The 20,901-nt window shown below is 47.6% G+C and overlaps 2 protein-coding genes across 3 annotated transcripts in view; one reads left to right on the top strand and one right to left on the bottom strand.

Annotated features, from left to right (window-relative positions):
* Positions 1–16,787, bottom strand: part of ntn2 (netrin 2) — a 64,451-nt gene extending 47,664 nt beyond the window's left edge. The window contains exon 1 of one of the 2 annotated variants that reach the window (XM_083788270.1): positions 16,687–16,787. The gene's annotated coding sequence lies outside the window, so the exon portion shown is untranslated. Of the gene's footprint in view, positions 1–12,169; positions 12,462–16,686 lie in introns of those variants that run through there. The other variant, XM_083788269.1, reaches the window with a different exon arrangement.
* A 1,023-nt stretch (positions 16,788–17,810) lies between these two features.
* Positions 17,811–19,331, top strand: LOC310874710 (signal peptide peptidase-like 2A; the record flags this gene model as incomplete). Its single annotated transcript, XM_083787574.1, has 1 exon — positions 17,811–19,331. One exon carries the CDS (start codon positions 17,811–17,813, stop codon positions 19,329–19,331), a length of 1,521 nt encoding a protein of 506 aa, XP_083643700.1.
* Between the last annotated feature and the right edge of the window lie 1,570 nt (positions 19,332–20,901).

The raw sequence follows: 20,901 nt of genomic DNA, 5'->3' as shown, positions 1-20,901 counted from the left end.
AAGAGGATAGTGGGAGAGAGAGAGAAAGAGAGAGAGAGAGAGAGAGAGAGAGAGAGAGAGAGAAAGAGAGAAAGAGAGAGAGAGAGAGAGAGAGAGAGAGAGAGAGAGAGAAGAGAGAGAGAGAGAGAGAGAGAGAGAGAGAGAGAACTTTCTGTGAGTGAAATTGTTAAAGGTTTAGGTACTCTCCTTGGTTTGTTTTATATATTTTTCCTGACCCTACTTTTTTATTTGACATTAATTAGAATTTGAACAGAAATCATATAAAATGTATCCTTCCCTTCATTATTTTGTCTTTGAAATGGCTGTTCAACATGGACACACCTTCTAAGCGGCCCTTAAAACAGGATAAAATAAAAGTCACACCGCCTTATGAAATTCACCGTAATGAAAAATGGAACATAGGAAAGGGGGGGAGGGGGGGCTCATAAATGACTTGGCAATGGAGGGAGCGGAGAGAGGGGGCCTGGCCTGGGACGGATGAGGACATTGATCAATGGGAAGTGTCTGAGAGGAGGGGAAGGTTAAAGTGGGCGCGCAGGCGGGGAGTTCATCAGCCAAGGCACTCCATCAAAAGGCTGGCCGACCCCCCCATCCACAGGGGAGGGCAGAGAGAGAGAGAGGAGAGAGAGAGAGAGTGAGACCCCCGCAGCCCACACGGGAGGGCAGAGAGAGAGAGAGAGAGAGAGAGAGAGAGAGACCCCCGCAGCCCACACGGGAGGGCAGAGAGAGAGAGACAAGCTGATTGAATTAGCCTCTCATTAGCATCTGAGCCCGGCTTCCATCAGCGGTGCGTTTATCATGGAGGAAAGTAGGAGGTGGGGACGACTTTGTGAAAGGAGAGGGAAGGAAGGGTAAGCAGTGGTGGAAAAAGTACTTTTTTTATCGACTGCAATACAGAAATACTACTGTTGCAAGTAAACGTCGGGAATTAAAAATGTACAAAAGTATTGGCATCAAACTTTACTTAGGCTAGTACAGAAGTACTCATTAAGCAGACTATACCGTTTAAAGTTTTCAAATGTATAAAACATATTTTGAAAATAGCATTTTAGCAAAATTGCATCGTGACGCATTGTGAGCTTGTAGATCAGCCATTTTCAAATGGACGAAATGAAGTGGTTATGTTTTGTAATAATAATCAAAATCTACAAAGTCACCAGTAACTAAAGTTTTCAAATAAATGTAGTGTAGTAAAAGTACAATATTTGTAAGGAAGTTAGGAAGGAAGGAAGGAAGGAAGGAAGGAAGGAAGGAAGGAAGGAAGGAAGGAAGGAAGGAAGGAAGGAAGGAAGGAAGGAGAGTTGACAGCTTTGGAAGTGGGTTGCGGAGGGACGGGGAGGAAAACAGGTGTCAAAGATAAGACAGTGAAAGAGAGAGAGAATTATAGAGATTGACGTAATGATATAGACATGGTTTTTTGTGAGAGAAAGTTGCGGGAAGTTGAGAAATCAACAAGCGGGTAGGAGAAGCACGGGAGGCTGCCGAGAGCTGAAGCGGAAAACTAGCATGTGTTAATAATGAGAATAACACGTATAAGGCATTCTATGGGCGAGAAACGAAAATAGAGATACACCGGACGCCGGGAAGGAAAACGGCGCAGAGAGTTGACAGTGATGAAGCAGGATCGACTCGAGGGAGGGCGAGTGAGGACAGAGACGAATGGGAGCGGTGAGGAGAGAGAGGGGGAAAGTGACAGAGATGAACGGTGGGAGTTCAGAGAAGGACATAAAAAAATGACAGCGAGGGGGGAGAGAGAGAGGGCAAGAGACAGAGAGAGAGAGAGAGAGAGAGAGAGAGAGAGATGCACAGATTAAGGTGGAGGACCGCATTGTTCTGTGTCAGGCTCTGGATGACTAAATATGGTGCGGTCCACGTGCATACGGGCCTGCTGGGAGACTGTTCCAGGGGTCTGGTGCTGTCAGGCACGTCTGGCAGATGAGCGTGTAGGTTAAACAGAGAGAGAACAGTGACACAGCTTTTTAATCCCGCTGCTTAAACCCCTCTGGAATAAACGCTAACTGCGTAGGTCGAGCTAATGGTGTCCTCAGGCTATAACCACAACCTAGTAGGGCCCTACACACGCTAGGGGAATAAAAATAATAATATAACCACAACCTAGTAGGGCCCTACACACGCTAGGGGAATAAAAATAATAATATAACCACAACCTAGTAGGGCGCTACACACGCATGGGGAATAAAAATAATAATAATTAAAAACAAAAGATCTGGTCTTAATGAAGCAAAACTGCACACCGGTTCTGTATTCCTGTACAAAGGGCAACACATGATCCATTTCCACAAAAAGTCTTAGTCAAGATGTCAGTGTAGCTGGCTGACCTTTGAAGTGCTCTGTGAGATTCTGTTTCAGCAAGAAATTCTCTGCTCTCAGCGTTGACGGTGTGTTTAACAAGCCGCATGCTTCCCAACAGGGGCAGACATTGTCTTTCATTAACGGTGGTCGAAGCAGCAACAGCTGTACTCCCGCATGTCTTCTCTTTTGGAAGAAGGCAAGAGACACACCGCACTTTAGAAAACACAGTGAGCAGTTTAAAAGGCCTGTGGAATTTAAAAGGGAAAAGGTTTAACATTTAGATGTGATGGTCCATCACATTGGACTGATGCCATCAACCAGTTAAGCTAAACGAAAAGATGTTGCTGCCAAATAGCTTTTCCAAAGTGGACGGATGCATAGAGCACTGTCATGATTGCAAACCGTCTTGGCAATCCCTCACTGCGACATTCCCCTATATGGATTAATGGACAGGGAAATTAATGGGCTTGCTGGTAATATGGCTTACTTGTGGACTCCCTATAGTGGCCAAGCTACTGTGTTAAGTCATTCACCCATTAATATAAGAGCAGGGAATGATGCGCCTTTTACGGGAAGTGCGCTGGTATAAAAGGCTCTACTTAATCCTGCCCAGGTCTACGGCGGCTATTTTGTGCAATTGGAGCCAATCCAAAAGCGTTGGGCTGTCAATCACCTATTGACAGCCCAATTAGAGAAGGAAGGAAATAAATGGAACAGGAGGAGGGGCAATGGTGGTTGTTAGAAAATGGTGAGGGGGGGAGAGAGAGAGAGAGAGAGAGAGAGAGAGAGAACGGAGAACAGGAACCAGAAGGAAGGTGAGTGAGAGAGGGTGGTCTCCGCTGAGGCATTCCGGGGAACGTTTTTTCAGCTTCTCCCTGTCACTGGGAGATCATCTCATGTTGAGTTGTCTCTCTTTCAAGCAAAGGCTCCTCTGTCAGAGTTCACGGATTAGGAAAACAGGAGTTGCTGAGAGGCTTTATTTGGCCTGGGCGTGGGTGGTGCAGCAGGGGTGGGGAGGACCGGTGGAGGGCGGAGAGAGAGAGGGACAGCTGAGCCACTCTGCCGGGGTGGTAGGGCTCTGGCGAGGTGGGGTGGTAGGGCTCTGGCGAGGTGGGGTGGTAGGGCTCTGGCAGCCCGGGGTGGTAGGGCTCTGGGGTGGTAGGGCTCTGGCGAGGTGGGGTGGTATGGCTGTGGCAGCCTGGGGTGGTAGGGCTCTGGGGTGGTAGGGCTCTGGAGTGGTAGGGCTCTGGGGTGGTAGGGCTCTGGAGTGGTAGGGCTCTGGCGAGGTGGTAGGGCTCTGGGGTGGTAGGGCTCTGGGGTGGTAGGGCTCTGGAGTGGTAGGGCTCTGGCGAGGTGGGGTGGTAGGGCTCTGGGGTGGTAGGGCTCTGGCAGCCCGGGTGGTAGGGCTCTGGGGTGGTAGGGCTCTGGGGTGGTAGGGCTCTGGGGTGGTAGGGCTCTGGGGTGGTAGGGCTCTGGGGTGGTAGGGCTCTGGCGAGGTGGGGTGGTAGGGCTCTGGGGTGGTAGGGCTCTGGCGAGGTGGGGTGGTAGGGCTCTGGGGTGGTAGGGCTCTGGCAGCCCGGGTGGTAGGGCTCTGGGGTGGTAGGGCTCTGGGGTGGTAGGGCTCTGGCGAGGTGGGGTGGTAGGGCTCTGGGGTGGTAGGGCTCTGGCGAGGTGGGGTGGTAGGGCTCTGGGGTGGTAGGGCTCTGGCGAGGTGGGGTGGTAGGGCTCTGGGGTGGTAGGGCTCTGGCGAGGTGGGGTGGTAGGGCTCTGTGTGCTCGGTGGCCCCGGGTTGAGTTGAGACCCAGAACGATGCCCTGCTGTCCCTCAATCCTGCCCTACAGTAAGTCCCTGGTGGGGTTAGTAGCCGCCCAGAGTCATGGAGGGCTGCTGTAATAAGCTGTCCGTCATCATAATCATCCTCATGGAAAGAGACTGTATAGATATAATATCGTTGCTGTCGGGAGGAGACCACCTAACTCAACTGTTGAGGATGAAAAATGAACTTTCTGGAGTCAGGTGCATGCTTTCTTCCCGACAGCAGAGATATAGTATATATACATGCATGCAGTGCATACAGTATACTATACTGTATACTATACAGTATACTATACTGTATACCGTATATCCCCTTCTCGACTTAGCGTACCTGCCTTTCTTTATACTACTGTCCAGAAAGCACACTTTTCAACGATCATCCAAGTCCCTACATTAGAGCATTTCCTTTCTCTGACACACTTCACACAGACATCCATGACTGACAGCTCTCGAGTAATAGGGGTCAGGTATTAGTGGCCTGAACATAACCTGACGATGGCTGCATCTGTGTGTGTCTGCGTGTGTGTGCGTGTGTGTGCGTGTGGGTGTGTGTGGGTCGGGGTGTAAGAAGGTCACAGAGTTCCTCTCTGGTATTCATTAGGGCTTTGGGATGGGGGCAAGGAGGAGACATGGGGGGGAGATAGAGGGCAGGGGGGGGTCAACACTCACAGCTGAGGGCATCATTAGCAGGGAGATCATTGACAAATGTATAAAGGCTGTTCATGTCAGCTCTGAGGATGTGCACACACACACACACACGCACACACACGTGCGCATGCATGCGTTTGTGTTTTAAAGGTTATAACCTGAAAATTCTCTGCTGATTTTCACTCAAGCCTCATTCCGATGTAAAAGATCCTAGCAAAACGGCAACCTGTCAAAATAATCGTGGGTCGTTTTCCAGGGCTGCCAGTCAAACGCTGACCTTTGCTTAACACAACAATCAGCTTGCGACAACCAGCTGCAACTTTAACCGCTGGCTATCCGTTACTGTGCTAACGAAGCGACGATGTATACCTATCCTGTTGGGTCTGTGTATAAGACCTATCCTATTGGGTCTGTGTATAAGACCTATCCTGTTGGGTCTGTGTATAAGACCTATCCTATTGGGTCTGCATATAAGACCTATCCTATTGGGTCTGTGTATAAGACCTATCCTGTTGGGTCTGTGTATAAGACCTATCCTGTTGGGTCTGTGTATAAGACCTATCCTGTTGCGTATAAGAGCGCTGTGAGGGACTCGGGGCCACGGTGGGCCGTCGTGAGCCAGCTAGCTTATAGACATCACTTGTTCCCTTCTTTCTTTGTCACCCTCCATTGATTGGTGGATTGAAGTAATTATTCACAGTATGCAGAATTACAGTACATTTCAAGTACAACAACAAAAACTGTTAACTGTGAGTGGACGACACCATAAAGCATTACACTTGTTTACAGGAGGGTCCACCGTTTTCAAGTCATCATAACATCGTGAGACGTGCCAATATACACTTCTATATAGCCAACAACAGGAAATCATCATAAAGGAGGTAAAAAGGGGAAAATAAAGTATACAGTGAGGTGAGAAAGGGGTGGGGGGGGATTCAGATTTTACGGGGGCCAGTTTTGAATTGCAACCGTCTGTAGGTGCCCTTTGAGAGCGGTTTTGAAGGAGTCAAGGGATTCACATGTCTTAATGATCTGGGTTTCACATGGTTTGTTGAGCTCCCTCTGGTGTTGTGGGTGGACTTCATTGACATTAAGAAAGTATTTAGACAGGTACACCATCACACCACACTGGGGGGGGGGGGGGGGAGAGAGAGAGAGAGAGAGAGAGAGAGAGAGAGAGAGAGAGAGAGAGAGAGCGCGAGAGAGAGCGCGGCGAGAGCGAGAGAGAGAGAGAGAGAGAGAGAGAGAGAGAGAGAGAGAGAGAGAGAGAGAAAAAAAACGCCCAGTAGTGGAATCAGTAGTTTTACAGTCTATGAGTGGAATGCAATAGCCTCTGTGGCCGGCCCGGCCTGGTCCAACGCTGGTGGTTTAAAAACAATGGAACCCCATCCAGAACCGAACAGGCGGTACATAGGGGTGGAACGCGAGGTCAGGCTGGTTCTCACAGACCCAGACAGGAAGCAGCGCTAAGCTACCATGCTCAGCATTGTGTACATATACATTTCACTACAAAGGCAAGTGAGAAACGCTGATGGCACAAGTTGTGGTGTATTTTTCTTTCTCTCTTAATGAAGTGTTCTGGTAGGGTCTGTGCTTTTTTGGGGGGAGACATTTGCTGGTGGAGTTGGTTTTCAGAGGAAGGGGAAAACATGAGCAGCCAGACATTTTTCAATCTATTAGTGACTCATGGTTTCCGGAGTTAAAGATTAGAGGTTGATTTGTGGCAGTTTGGGGAATAATATAGAGGTATATGATGTGGTGAGTAACAATAAAACTCCAATTAGCAGTTGTTAAATTCAGATAAACAGGACTCGTAAAGTGTGTACAACTTCAAAGAGAATGCTTATGCAGGAACACTGCAAATGCCATCTTAGAATCAAATGAGTCTCTTGTGGGGGGGGGGGGGGGGGGTCTGCGGTCAAATACAAATCAATCTGGGGGTGCTTGACATGAAAATGATTGACACAAAAAACATGCAGTAATCCTGGTCACTAAACTGCCTCCCCCTGGCTAGCCGGGGCGCCTGATGGAGGGGAAACTCCCCCCTGTCAGGTGTAAAGGAGCAACTTGGACACTCAGGCATGAAGGAAGCATGAGTTCAAGTCCGTTGCTCTCCCCTTGTCCCCCATATATGGGGAATAGGTTGGTGGAGGGTGTGTAGAGCCCAGGATCACATTAGATGATTGACACAGGGGTGAAAAATGGGTTACAAAATCGTGGGATAAAAAATATATATATTAAAAAAAAGAATGATTGAGAACAACTGCTCTACAACAGGAGAGGGAAGGAACGACAAGTGGACAATCAATGGGTCCAACCACCTTCCATCTTAACTGACACAAGATGGACATCAGTGGATCAGTCACATCACCTCAACGAGCTTCAGTCTGTGTGAGTCACATCACCTCAACGAGCTTCAACAGTCCAAATACCATACGTATGATACGTTTTATACACCGAGTCAACGTCAACCGTGCCTCTGCTAATTAGAGGGCCAAGTTCATTCCATAACCAGCGGTCTGGGCTGCCGCCAAAGGAAGAAGAAGAAAAAAACATTTATAGCCACCCCCCCTCCATGTCAAGCCCGATTCGCTTTCATTTAAAAGGAATATTTCCCTCACATGTGTTGTCAAGATGGGATAAAGAAAAGATGATGACACCCAGAGAGCCGTGAGACGCAGGCGGCCCGAATGAGGAACTGCAGACTTCCTCTCGGAGTTGGCCGTCAGATGAAGGCCACACCACGGGGATGTAGTAAGACGATAAGACGTGCACGGAACGCTGGGGGGGGGGGGTGGGGGGGTTATAGGGTGACCAGAAGGGGAGGGGAGAAGGACACTTCCTCCTCGAGTGGAGGAACGAGACCCGAACCTGAATATGTGTGGTTTCTGGACGGTGGTGGGCAAGCGAGTCAGGTGAGCCGTTCCTGGATATGAGAGGAAGTGGCTCGTTTTAGAGGGTTGATTTGAGAAGGGGAGAGGGGTGTGCGACCTCCTTCAAAGCCCTTTGATGGCTGCCTGCGGTAGGCAGAGTGGTGGTTTTTCCCAAAAAGCCCTCCCGACAGGAAAGCTGCTCGCTTTTTGTTTTTTTTCCATTGCACACGAGCAGCTTTCACCCCACAGCCAAAAGCCAAGGCCCCACTTTGAACTGCATGGTGGGGGAAATTGCAAATCATTTTATTAAGTGTTTGGTATAACCAGGCCAATATATTGTTTTGGACGATATATTGGCCAATATTTGACTTTTTGACGACATCGATATCTTATTATGCTGCAGTGTCCCAATTATTTTGTCCAGTTTGACTTGGAGTCATTATAGGTGATAATGTTCAAATGTCTTAAAAATAGCAAATGACACTGAGAGCTTGTAGATTGGCTAATTTCAACATTTTACAATCTAACACTTTAACGGTCGGTCAAAACATTGGCATTCGTTGCGTTCTATAGTGTGTTTGGTATATTCGCACGGCCATATACAGGAGTGCACATGCACACATCCATGGTTGTTTGACCTTGCTCACATGTGGAGGTTGCCAAGGCTGGTGAATCATGCGCCACCACCCTTTCCCCTTCATCCCTTACTCCCCTCTTCACTCGCCGCTGTCCTTGCTTCTCATCCTCCCTATCAGGCAGGGCGATGTTGCTTTTCCAGACAGGAGTGCAGCATGGCAACATAATAAAGCACGCTTATGAAGTAAGAGCCAAAAGGACAAAAGGCCTCCCAGTCCACTGCATGTGTAGAGGACCAAATAAACGACCTGTCTGTTACTTGCAGCGACTTCATTAAGTTAGCATGATAGCTGGCAGAAACCTACTTTATGGCAGCCGCCCGCTATTTCACGACCACTGTTGCTTGCCCTCTGTGCCCGCATGCTGTTTCACTGTCACTGCGATGAGCAGAGGAGCTGAGCTCGCGGCTTACAGAACACATGGTTGTCATAGCATTGGGAGGATCAGACACCGCCGCTGAGTAAATAACTAGTCATGGACCAAAGGGAAATCCATTTAGCTCCTTGGGATAAATCGACTGTATAGCGCTGTGACACCTGCACACGGTCTGCGGTCTGCTATCGGCACGCAAGACGTCTACCGTTTGTCCACTTATAAGTACAGTATGAGAGGAGTAGTGAGCTGATGGGTATTAAGTGGGCACCAAGGTATGCACATGCACTCTCACAGACCACACACACACACACACACACACACACACACACACACACACACACACACACACACACACCCTTCTGCATCTGGAGGAAATGTGTGTGGCTGACACATGCAGGAAATGCTGGGATGGCACATCAGATTCTATGCCCTCATCCTCAATCCTCATCCCACGGCAAGGGGCGTGTGCATGGCATGCAGATATTATAACAATGTAGGTATATGCACGGATATGTGTTCACACTCACGAACACACGCACACACACGCACGTATAAGCACGTACACACGTGCATGCGCACACACACACTCCATGTCAAGAAGAGAGAGCATTCTGCTTTTAGTTCTTTGAAAGGAGAGGTCGAATGGTTGAAGCATCAAAATTACACCTACTGTATGTCCTGGTTTAGAACAAGTCGTGTATACAAACTGTAGTATCGACCTTCCAGAGACAAGGCAAATTGGACTGATATATTTGGGCGGTAAAGACGTTCAGTATGAGGGTCCATGACAAACAGACTGTGATATGAAGGCTAATATATGCTTGCTCTACTTCCATCAAGGTCAGGGCTATAAGCACACCCAAATGCTTCAATCAGTTGATGTCAAACAGTTATCGCCGCAAAGGCAATGGCTGATTAAAGACTGGTTCATACATATACGTATTTTTGGCGTGCGACAACATCGTACGACAGAACATAAATTAAGCATAAGCCCCCACCACCAAGAGACGGGGAGAAGATAGCAAGAGCCAGATAGACGGAGAGACAGTAGAGAGAGAGAGAGAGAGAGAGAGATCTAGCATTCCTTTCCCCCGTCAAGCTGTTTAAACCGTAAAAGAAAAATATATTGGATGTGTTGACTTTACTCGCTCAGGTGGAAGGAGCCAAGAGTCCTGACTGAGGAATCCTGCTTTTCAAAGCAGAGAAAATGATCTGGTTACGTTACAGCAACTCTGCCTCCGTCTCCAACCCCTCCTCCTTCTCTCACAAAACACCACACATGTGTGTACACAACCCCGTGCTCATCGCGCACGCGCGCGCGCGCACACACACACACACACACACACACACACACACACACACACACACACACACACACACACACACACACACACACACACACACACACACACACACACACACACACACACACACACACACACACACACACACACACACACACACACACACACACACACACACACACACACACACACACACACACAAACCTGTAGTGAGCAGTTACCTTGGATTTCACCATGACTTTCTAGTTTAGTGGCTTCTGGCTCAACCTCCCACACTGTGTTATTGGTGGAAGCACAACGTGATGCAATTAAATAATGATGATTAATTTAATTCACAAACACAGGGAAGTGGCGGCCCCTCTCCCGATGAATAACGCACCTCTCCACCAGAGGGAGGGGGGGGGGGGGATAATAATCGACATCAAATATTGCCATTCTATGCACTTGACTGCCGACAATCCCCTCATGCTCCGACTTAAGTGAACAGTGTTTGGACCATTGGTTCTCAAAGTGGGGTCCGTGGACCCCCAGGGGTCCTTGTGGGGGCACCAGGGGGTCCCCAGCTAAAGTAGTTTTAATAAGACAACACTACTATAGCGTCACAATCATTTTAACCATGCACTTTAACCACTTTGGCTATTCAAACCGTGCTATGAGAATGTAGATATGCTATTTTATTTTGAAAATGTGTGCAAACCTTTGATATATATATATATTTTTTTTTTAAGCAAACATTTTTAACTCGTAGCATTGCTACGGTCCGTGGCACAAAATTTAGATGGGGGTCCACAGCCAGGTCATTTTGGGGGTTCTTGGTTTGAGAGAATGAACTACTTGTTCAGACACCATCTTTGTCTGGATTGATTCCAGTCATTTGTGGGAGAATGAGAAGTGGGTTAGTGGCTCACTCTATTTTCTAATAGGCCTAGGGACAGTGGTTCTCAAAGTGTGGTCTGGGGCCCCCCAGGGGTCCTTGAGGGTATTCCAGGGGGTCCTCGGCTAAATCATTCACACTTAAGAACAGGACCCAAATTACAGGTCTGTAACACTCAGTGTACAAATGGTTATGGGTGGTCAAAATGCTTATCAAACTGTGTCCTTGAAATGACAACGTTTGAGAACCAAGCAGTTTAAGATAATCAGTCTCCTCTTTGGAAGAGCTCTCGCTTTCCTTTGAAAAGCCAGATGAGTTAAGAAAGGTTGGAGTTCAACGGGTATTGTTTCCTGTCACACCTCCTTGACCCCAATGAGTTTGTGTCAGATAAGATTACGCTTATTATCATCATCGATTTAATCCTCACTGAAGCCAGAGCGGAGTGAACGCATTCTATCTGGCAATAAGTGGTCGTTTTTGTTTCATTTGTTCAGCTGTAGGCCTATAGCCTAAATTAAATTAATTTAATAGCGTTTAGGCTACATTTAATTTAGGAAGATCTTTCTCCCATATAGAAAGAAAAAAAAAATACGCAAGTTTTAAAAACATGTATTTCAAAGTTATTGGTAGCACTTTGTGGCAGGAAAAATGTGCCCCCTCTGTTCTTTCGCGGGACAAATGTTTTTCAATATGTATGCGGTGGCGTCAAAGCCAAGGGAAAATATTAGAATTGACAAACGCATTGGGAGACTTGGCGTGGGCAGTGCCGTTGAAGACGGGAACCGAGAAGCGTGCTGCTTGCTTTGGCATCCACACTTGGCGCGGACTGCGAGTTGCTATTAAAACACACGGGCTCCATAGCCTACCTCTTGTAACCCATATTAAATCCCCGTCGCGGGCTGTTTTTCTCGCTCTTTCCCCCGCGACCCACGGGCCAGTTGTAAACTGAGGAGAGTTCACACCGAGCGCACTTTGATCGCCCACCTGTCCGTCTGTTCCAGTGCGCCCCGGTGATTCCGTGGCGAACCCCCTACTTATACTGCCATACGATAGCCTATACCACCAAGCCACAATCTATTAACAGTATAGTAATTGTCTTCATTTAAAAACAAATGTTGGGCAATGGACCATCATCGCGAGCACTTTCGGCTACATTACGCCCTTATAGCTATATATATCAGTCTATAATGCCTATTGTAAATGGGATGCGCGTAATTGAATACTGAAACTTCTGCTTTCCTCGGAAACATTACTACACATGCGTCACTATAACCTTATAAACAGGAAATAGGAATAGTGACAATAAATGACCGTTGAAACTTGAAACTTACCCAAGTGTTGCTATAGCGCGCAACTGTCGCTCTGTACGTGTTTAAACGAAAAATCGGATGATGAATGAGATCCAAATCAATTATAGTCTAGTGACCGCGTTCGTTCTTCTGTCGGCAATTCTGTTTCTCTAAATGCCACTAAAAAAAAAGAGTCTTCTCAGTCTCGCCTCACTTTAAAATGGGACAAGTGGTGCATGCAGGAAAAAAAAAGCATGTGAAATAGTCCAAATGACGATATGTCTTCTTGAGCGAGGGGGACACCCAGCAAGATGTGAATCACTGCGCCCATCAGTGCGCGTTGGACCAAGTGAAAGGAGTCCCGTATAGGTTGAAGAGAGAGAGCGAGAGAGAGAGAGCGGAGGAGAGACAGAGACAGGCTGAGAGGCTACTCCCCATTCAAATCAATCCCACATTTTACACACTGATGTGTGTGTGTGTGTGTGTGTGTGTGTGTGTGTGTGTGTGTGTGTGTGTGTGTGTGTGTGTGTGTGTGTGTGTGTGTGTGTGTGTGTGTGTGTGTGTGTGTGTGTGTGTGTGTGAGTGTAAGAGAGAGAGAGACAGAGGTATAGGCTATATCATTCCGACATAAATCCGTAAATATTTAAGCGTTTCTCAACGACTTTGTTTGGTTTTAACTTGTCATTCGCATAATTTATGTCTTCTTAAAAAATACCGTGAATGACGTGCGAATGAAAATAAACTCCCCTCCAGAACCAATTGTGTCAGACGCCGAGTCAGCCTAAATATTTATTTTTTCCAAAACAACACGAGCTCATGGTTCCATTTTTACAACAAATACCTCCGTTTTTTTACTGACTGTTTGTTACTGTGTGCCGCGTGGTAACAAATGAATGCCCCACGGCTCCATGTTTTCACAGGCAACCATATGGTGGTTGTAATGAGCGCGCAAAACATTGAACCTGCTCAAATCACGGTTGCCATGTCCGCTTGTTATAAGCCAGTGGTTTTCAACCCTTTTCATATGGGAATTTGAGCCACGGACCACCATTTGATGAGATTTAGCCTCTCAGACCCAAAACGAAAGAATATTTAGTTGTTGTTGGATAAGATATTGTCCACAATTCCATGCTGTTTGGCAAACGTTGATTAAAATAACAATTTTTCTACATTCTCTAATTGTGTCGTCGAGTCTATCGACTAAATGAAGTAGGGCCTAATGCAGATGTTTAACAATAATTTGCTTTTTACATTTAGAGGGGCAGGTGCTCAAGTGAAAAAGGGCACCTTGTGCAGCGCGTGGAACCGGCCGGTTGCCTTAATAGTGTGATATTTATATTTGAAGTTTTTTTTTATAAAAAAAACGCAAGCACGGGCGTAAACACTAGTCCGACATGCGGATGAATGTCGGACTAATGCCCTGTCTGAAAAGCGTCCACCTCCCGAATTGATCAATGTCACCATCGTCCACATACTGTACACTGTACAAACAAATCCTTCAAAAGGGCTGTCCAGGGGCAAGGGCAGGTGGTGCTCTAGCACCCCCTAGTGTCCATCTGTGCACACCATGCATACGGGTACATTTGGTTTCATTATACGCTCGTAAGAGTTACAGATAAGGGTCCATTTTATACCAACTCTCCATCATTTAGCTGGGGACCACTGATGGTCCCCGCGACCACGGTTGAAAACCACTGTTATATAAGCGACTGATTGATCGATTGGAAATTGTATTAACAGTTTGTAGAATGAGCACAGTTCAACGGAAGTACATGGGGTCAATACAACAGCTGCTATAACACAAGGGTCCTCCATTTTCAATTAATCAGAACATCTGACTGCTGGGCTTGTTTTTCTGTAAAGTTTACTTGAAAATATTAGTTTTTTTTATTTGGTATGCTTCCTTTAAGCCAGTGGTTCCTGCATGTTCATGTCAAGGAACCCCAAATGAATGTGTATGAGTCCTGTGGACAGGACAATATGTTGTGCCAAGGCCCAGAGGCAGACCCCATACTAGATTTGGGTTGTTAAAATGTTTCAAATATATTCCCAAAAATTCAAGATTTTGTTTATAAATAGCAGATGTATAGGTTTAAAGTAAACATGTGGCCTATATAGACTGATCTATAGTCGCTTCTTTTGGGTTTGTTTTCATAGACCTGGTTGCTTGTTTCCTCCGCGCAATCTGGCAACACCGTGCTCAAACCTAGCTGTGGGGCGAGAGAAGGCTGGCAGAAAACAAGATGCAGATGCACATTGTGGTGGTAACGTTATTATCATTATAATAATAATAGTCACACAACAAACCTTGGATGTATTAGTGCGCGCCAGTGCGTCAAGGCTGCCAAAGGGACAGTATTTTTAGCAACAAGTTAGGACAGTTATTCGGTGAACACAACATGCTATAACGGGGGAGGGGTTCTCAAACTTTGTGACCCCCCAACAAATGTATATGTATGCCACGGACCCCCTTATGAAAAGGCTAAGTGGCAGGGACACAATATCCGCGGTGTTTGATATTGATGCTATAACACATTTTGCTTGCTGGGGACCCCCTCCGCAAGAACCCGTGGGGGTCCCCGCACCCTACTTTGAGAACCACTGAGGATGTTGGTGTCAGAGACACACTCTGCGAGGGGGTGTCGTTTCGGGAACTGGGCCTTATTTGGCACAGAAAGTTGGCCACCGCGTCACCGTGACCGTGCCACAGGCCCCGTGGAGAGAGCCGCACATGAACTTGCACGTCTAAAGTACCCCCCCCCCCCCCCTATACACGTACATAACTCCTCGCCATTCATTTGTTAATGGAGGGCGGCTAATGTCGCGTAGCCTTACTTTACAGTCACCGGGAGTGCGCGCCTTCTTTGTGCGCCACGGAGAAGGCGTGCGTAAAGCTGGGTTCAAAACACCACCAACGAACCGCGTCGTGTTTTTGTTCAACTCTGTTAATTTGTCCACGCAGCACACGTATGTATCATTGGGCCCGGAGTGGACGGTGTGTTATTGCAGGTGGAGCCTGGTCTCTATACAGTATACACCCATACCGGTGGATAATTAGCCGCATGCAGCAGAGCAGACACCCATGCTGGGCCAGTCAAATCCTCTGCGCCTCCTGACTCCTTGGTAGGCTATAAGCTGATCAACATTCCTGCTGTATTATACTGTACCATCCGCTGGGGGGAACAGCCACTTTTTGTCACAAAAAAACTAAAGCTCCTTCTCCAGAAGATGGAGAAAATATTCCCCCCCCCCCCTCTAACTTGCGGGGTAATTAAAAAATAACATACCAACTCTCTCTCTCTCTCTGTGTGTGTGGGTGTGTGTGTGTGTGTGTGTGTGTGTGTGTGTGTGCGCGCGTTGGGGGTGCTCATGGCGCAATGGTTAATCGTTGATATAACAGACACTGCCCTTTGACAATCAATGGAGATTGGAGAAAACAAAACCTTACTCACTATTAAAAATAATAATAATAAGGTAATACATAATCGTCAATTTATTCAATTATATTATACTCTTAACTCTTTAATATATTACATTCTGTTCCTCATATTTGGCAGCTATAGGCTTATGTTAAATATGTGCTACTAAACCGCACTTTTAAAATGGTATAGCCATTATCGTAGGCCTATATTAAACGCTAATTAGCAGCTTTCAGTCACCCATCAAACTATACTATAGTCGGACATCTCATCTGCTTTCCAGTGCGTCATCATTCCTCTGCTCTCAACCCACTTGAACACTGTTTTTGCACCACTCTGATTAAACATTCTTTCTGTCTCTTCTCTTAATTGTTAGTTTATCTTCTCCCCTGCCCTTTCTGTCCTGGTTGACGGCTTGCTGTCAGCTGTCCACGCAGGGGGAACCAACCGTCCATCATAGAGCTCAGCTCCGGTTGATCGGAACTCCCTCTGCAACCGTTCTCCTCAGTCCTCACTAAGTTCAGCCTGTATTCTATTCATCATGTGATGTGTGCATCTGTTTCCATATAGCCTCTGTCTCAACCTGTTTTGTTGCTTTAGTTTAGACTCTCCCTATACTAGGCCTATAACACCCACAGAAAAACACTACAAATATTTCTCTCACAAACCAAACCGTCACAAATTATGCCTTTAGAGTAAAAATAAAATAACCACATAGTTTTGATAGTTATTTTTCAGATAAAGCAACTTCTCCCTACAACATATGAACCAGCAATGTACAGAGAGACATTTGACAACATTTAGGGCAACGGGGGATTGGGCTAATTTATTAGGAAAAAAATCCTCTCGATTTTGTAATTCTTTGATGTACTTCTTTTGCATTTCCATTTCATTTCAGTGCCATAGAAAGCCAAAATGTCGCATTACTGAGAATAAACTCGCTGCAGGCAAGCACTAATCTATAGATTATCACTCTAATCTAAGAGAGAGAGAGAGAGAGAGAGAGAGAGAGAGAGAGAGAGAGAGAGAGAGAGAGAGAGAGAGAGAGAGAGAGAGAGAGAGAGAGAGAGAGAGAGAGAGAGAGAGAGAGAGAGAGAGAAAGATATAATGAAAGAAAGCTAAAAGTGGCATCACACTCACTTGGTGCGTTGCTGTGGAATCCAAACGCGGAGCGCTCCTCGGCCCTTTGAGTATAGCCTAGTAGTGAGGATTAGCCTCCTGATTTAGTCCCAAAAACAAGCTTCAGTGATCTGGTCAAAGCCTTTCGTTCTCTCAGCGCTGGGTTCCCTGCGGCGGACACCCTGGAGAAAGTGTCAGCCTCCGGCTTTTTCCTCGCTTCATTTTTTGGCACCTCTGCTGCTGGAACGCAAGAAGAGATGCTTGTACCTTATCCAGGGTGAAATTCCACTGCGTGTGTTTTAGCGGACGATTGCTTCCCTCTTGTGGTTAATACACGTCCTCACATGATCACAGACAGAAACATGGGTCTCTGACTGTCTGGTCTCCGTCCGAAACGATCACAGCACACACAACATAAGGTAGCAACAGAGTAGCTTGTTGTGCTTGTTTAAATAAGTCCGTCCATGACCAACGTTTAAGCCTATTAAATATTTTGAAATCTCCCACAAAAATCATGCAAACTAGCTAGCCTACAATATAGCAGAGAAAGAAGCTACACACAAACACACTTTGTAGCCTTAACTGGGAGGGGGAGGTTCCATAAGGGGCTACACACTTTGGAGTGATTAGTTCATTAATAACAGGCGTTGACCATGCATGCAATGTGCACACGCCCAACTGCCCATAAAATGACCTAACATTTGCATCTGTAACTCGAGTTATTATCCCAACACTTAGCTAGGCCTATATGAATTTATCTGTTAGCGTTTTTACATGTTCTCACACCAGCTGTGTCATCATCACTCAAGGAGAGGAGAGGAGACACCAATGGAGATCCTAAGTTAATTATCATAATTATCAAAAATAAAAACCAGAGGGGCCGCAACCACAGGTTGAGAACCCCTGACGACTGACGTGACTGATTTATCACCCGGTCAAGCAGCTAAAGGTCATAAATCATGACAAATTCATTTCGTGCAAATCGACTTTGTCATGGCAACAGTTTGTGTCTTCACGATCTTATAAACTGAAAACAAGGATCTGTTTTTGTCATTAGCACTTTTAGAGTGTCTTTCTATATATTTTGTGTCAACGTTTGTTTCAAAGCTGACGAGATTGTCTGAGCTGGTGAACATTTCACCAACATGGCAAACATCAAACTCATCCTTGTTCTTTTAGCTGTGATCTTCTTGTCATCGCAGATAAGCTGCAAAGAGGCAATACTGCACATTTCAAATGGATCATTGTCTTCCGGTAAAGAGTATTGCCTTGATTACGATCCCACGAGGAGCGACAAGCTGTCAGAGACTCTGGAAGACGCAGTGGACTATCGTCTGTTGGACCTGACCTTGACCACACTGTGCGACGCACCCCACGGGGTACATCCAGAGGCGGTGAAGGGCGCCGCCCTGGTGGTGATGTGGGGCCAGTGTGAGGTCAGCCAGAAGGCTCGGGTCGCCCAAGATCTGGGGGCGTCGGCTCTGATCGTAGCCAACGGCAAGTTCTCTCCTCCTCCGTTGGCCAATCGGACGACGCAGGCGAAGCCCCGCCTTCCCGTGGTAAGAATGTGGTATGATGACATCCTGGACGCAGGGCGGCTATTTGGGGGCGGAGCCGGCGGGATGCGAGCCAGGCTGTACGACCCCCCGCGGCCCCGGCTAGACCCCGGTGTGGCGGTCATTCTGCTGATCTCCGTGACGACGGTGGCCCTGGGGGGCTACTGGAGTGGGGTGGCCGAGAGAGAGCGCCTGGCCAAGGTGGGAGGAGCCTCCGGCACAGGAAGAGGAAGAGGCGACGAGGAGAACGGCTTTGATACGCCTCTCAAAGTGCTCTTCCTGGTGGCCATGCTGTGCGTCATGCTTCTGCTCATGTATTACTTCTATGGCGCCCTGGTCTACGTGGTCATCGGCGTGTTCTGTGTGGGCTCGGCCAGCGCTCTGTTCAGCTGTGTGGACGCCGCGCTGCAGCGTCTGGGCTGTGGCCGGCTGCACCTCCCCGTCTGCCGGGTGAGTGTCTGTGTGCGCTCGGCCCTCCTGGCGGCGGGCTGCGTGGGAGTGGTGGTCGTCTGGCTGGTCCACAGGAAGGAGGCGTGGATCTGGACACTGCAGAACGTCCTGGGCGTGGCCTTCTGCTGCTTCTCCGTGAAGAGCATCCCGCTGTCCAGCTTCAAGATCTGCTCGCTGCTGTTCAGCCTGCTGCTGGCGTACGACGTGTTCTTCGTCTTCGTCACGCCCCTCTTCACGCCCGACGGGGTGAGCGTCATGGAGCAGGTGGCCCTGGGGGGAGCGGCCGACACCGAGAGGCTCCCCGTGGTGATGATGGTGCCGCGCCTCCTGGCCGGGACGCCGTGCGGGACACACTTCTCCATCCTGGGCTACGGAGACATGGTGGTGCCCGGCCTGCTGGTGGCGTACTGCAGCCGGTTTGACCAGCGTGTCGGCTCCGGGAAGGTCTACTTCCTGTCCTGCTGCGTGGCCTACCTCCTGGGCATGCTGGCCACGTTCGCCGCCATGCTGCTGTCGGGCAAGGGGCAGCCGGCGCTGCTCTACCTCGTGCCCTCCACCCTGACCGGCGCCGCCCTGGTGGCGTGGAGCAGGGGCGAAATGAGGCACTTCTGGACGGGAAGCACCGCTGGGAAGGAAGAGGAGCTGACCACAGCTCCATAGATTCATTCATTATTAATTTGTTAATTAATTAATGCTGAGATTGACCGATTAGCAGCAAGGAGCCTCCTGCTGGACATTTATACATTTTCTTTCCTTTCCCCTTTTTGAGTGGTGCAACCACTCCTACATCCAGCAATGTCCGTGTACCTGTTTGTATGTATACCTGTATGTATGTGTGAGCACGAGTGGTGTGCGCATGTGTGAAATTGGAACGAGAGAAGTATGTGACATGGCTGCCACCTGCTGGACGCAAATCCAACTTCTGACTGCCACGGTCTGTGAGGCTGCGCACGCAGCACAGAAACAGATGTTGTGGGCGTCCATCTTGTGCTAAATAATGCTAGCGAGCTAAAATATAGCCATCCTTGCTCTAGATAGCACCAATGTTTCCATCTAGACCACCGGATAATCAGCAAAGACCTCCGAACATCGCCCTAATTGACCAAACCACGGAGAGCTCCGTAGATTAGGAGTTATTCAACTTTTAGTTTTCCTGTATAATGGGAGGTGGACGGGACCGCTGTTGTGCAACTCGGTCTAGGTTCGCTAAAGAAGGAAAGGCCGAGCCAAAATAATAATGAAAAAATAGTTCTCAGCGACGATATCCATAATAAAGCTAATCTGACGGAGCAGAGAGAGAGAGAGATAGAGATAGAGAGAGAGAGAGAGAGAGAGAGAGAGGAGGGGGAGAGAGGGGAGTTGCACCACTCGGTTCACACAGGTGTGATTCTTTTTTTGTGCGAGCTGCTCCAGCATTTGATCGTGTGTCTAAGCATGCATGGGAGTGTTTGAATAGAGCCTTCTCTCACACAATCTCTCTCTCTGTCACTAGAAGTCTCTAGTTCTATTCATACAAGAAACAAGCCAGGATGGATTAAACAAAGAAACAGTACAGCTGTAACCAATGTGGAAAAAGCTTCACAAGAAACAGTATATTGAAACAATTCATAGAAGAAAGAAAGGAGCCAGGATAGAAATAGGAAAGAAACAGTACAAATGTCCATATTCAGTCCATACTGTCCATACTGTCCATATTCTTAGCTCCCACCGTCTTGATAAAAAAGGCTCCCCTCACTTAGAGTAATCTTTGAGGGGCTCCTATGCCCAATTTTCCGGGTCTACTGTGAACACAAACATTGGCTTGTGATTGGCTGATCACCCCAGCGATGATTTGATTGGCTGAGCAAAGTACATATTGAAGATAAAAGTGAGGGCAGAAAAGTGAAGACGCCAAAAGTCATTGGCCGGAATGACATTTGTGATGATTTGAAGGTCCTTCCTGTTCCGACATCCATTATGTTGATTTAACCTCATCAAACCGTATACACTCAAGACACGCTCCATATATGGCCAGTATATAATTAAATGGTAAATGGTACATTTATATAGCACCTTTATCCAAGGCGCTTTACAGAGATTGTGCATTACATTCACCCATTCACACACACATTCACACACCGATGCCGGATGGAAACCATGCCTGCAGATCGGGAGCAATTAGGGGTTCAGAGTCTTGCTCAAGGACACTTCGACACTAACTCTGGGAGAGTCCGGCTTGGAACTGGAAACC

The sequence above is a fragment of the Protomyctophum parallelum genome (assembly GCF_964188405.1).
Source record: "Protomyctophum parallelum genome assembly, chromosome: 17".
In the NCBI taxonomy this organism is placed as follows: Eukaryota; Metazoa; Chordata; class Actinopteri; order Myctophiformes; family Myctophidae; genus Protomyctophum; species Protomyctophum parallelum.
The sequence above is the reverse complement of the archived record's forward strand: the minus strand, read 5'-3'. Positions and strand labels throughout refer to the sequence as shown.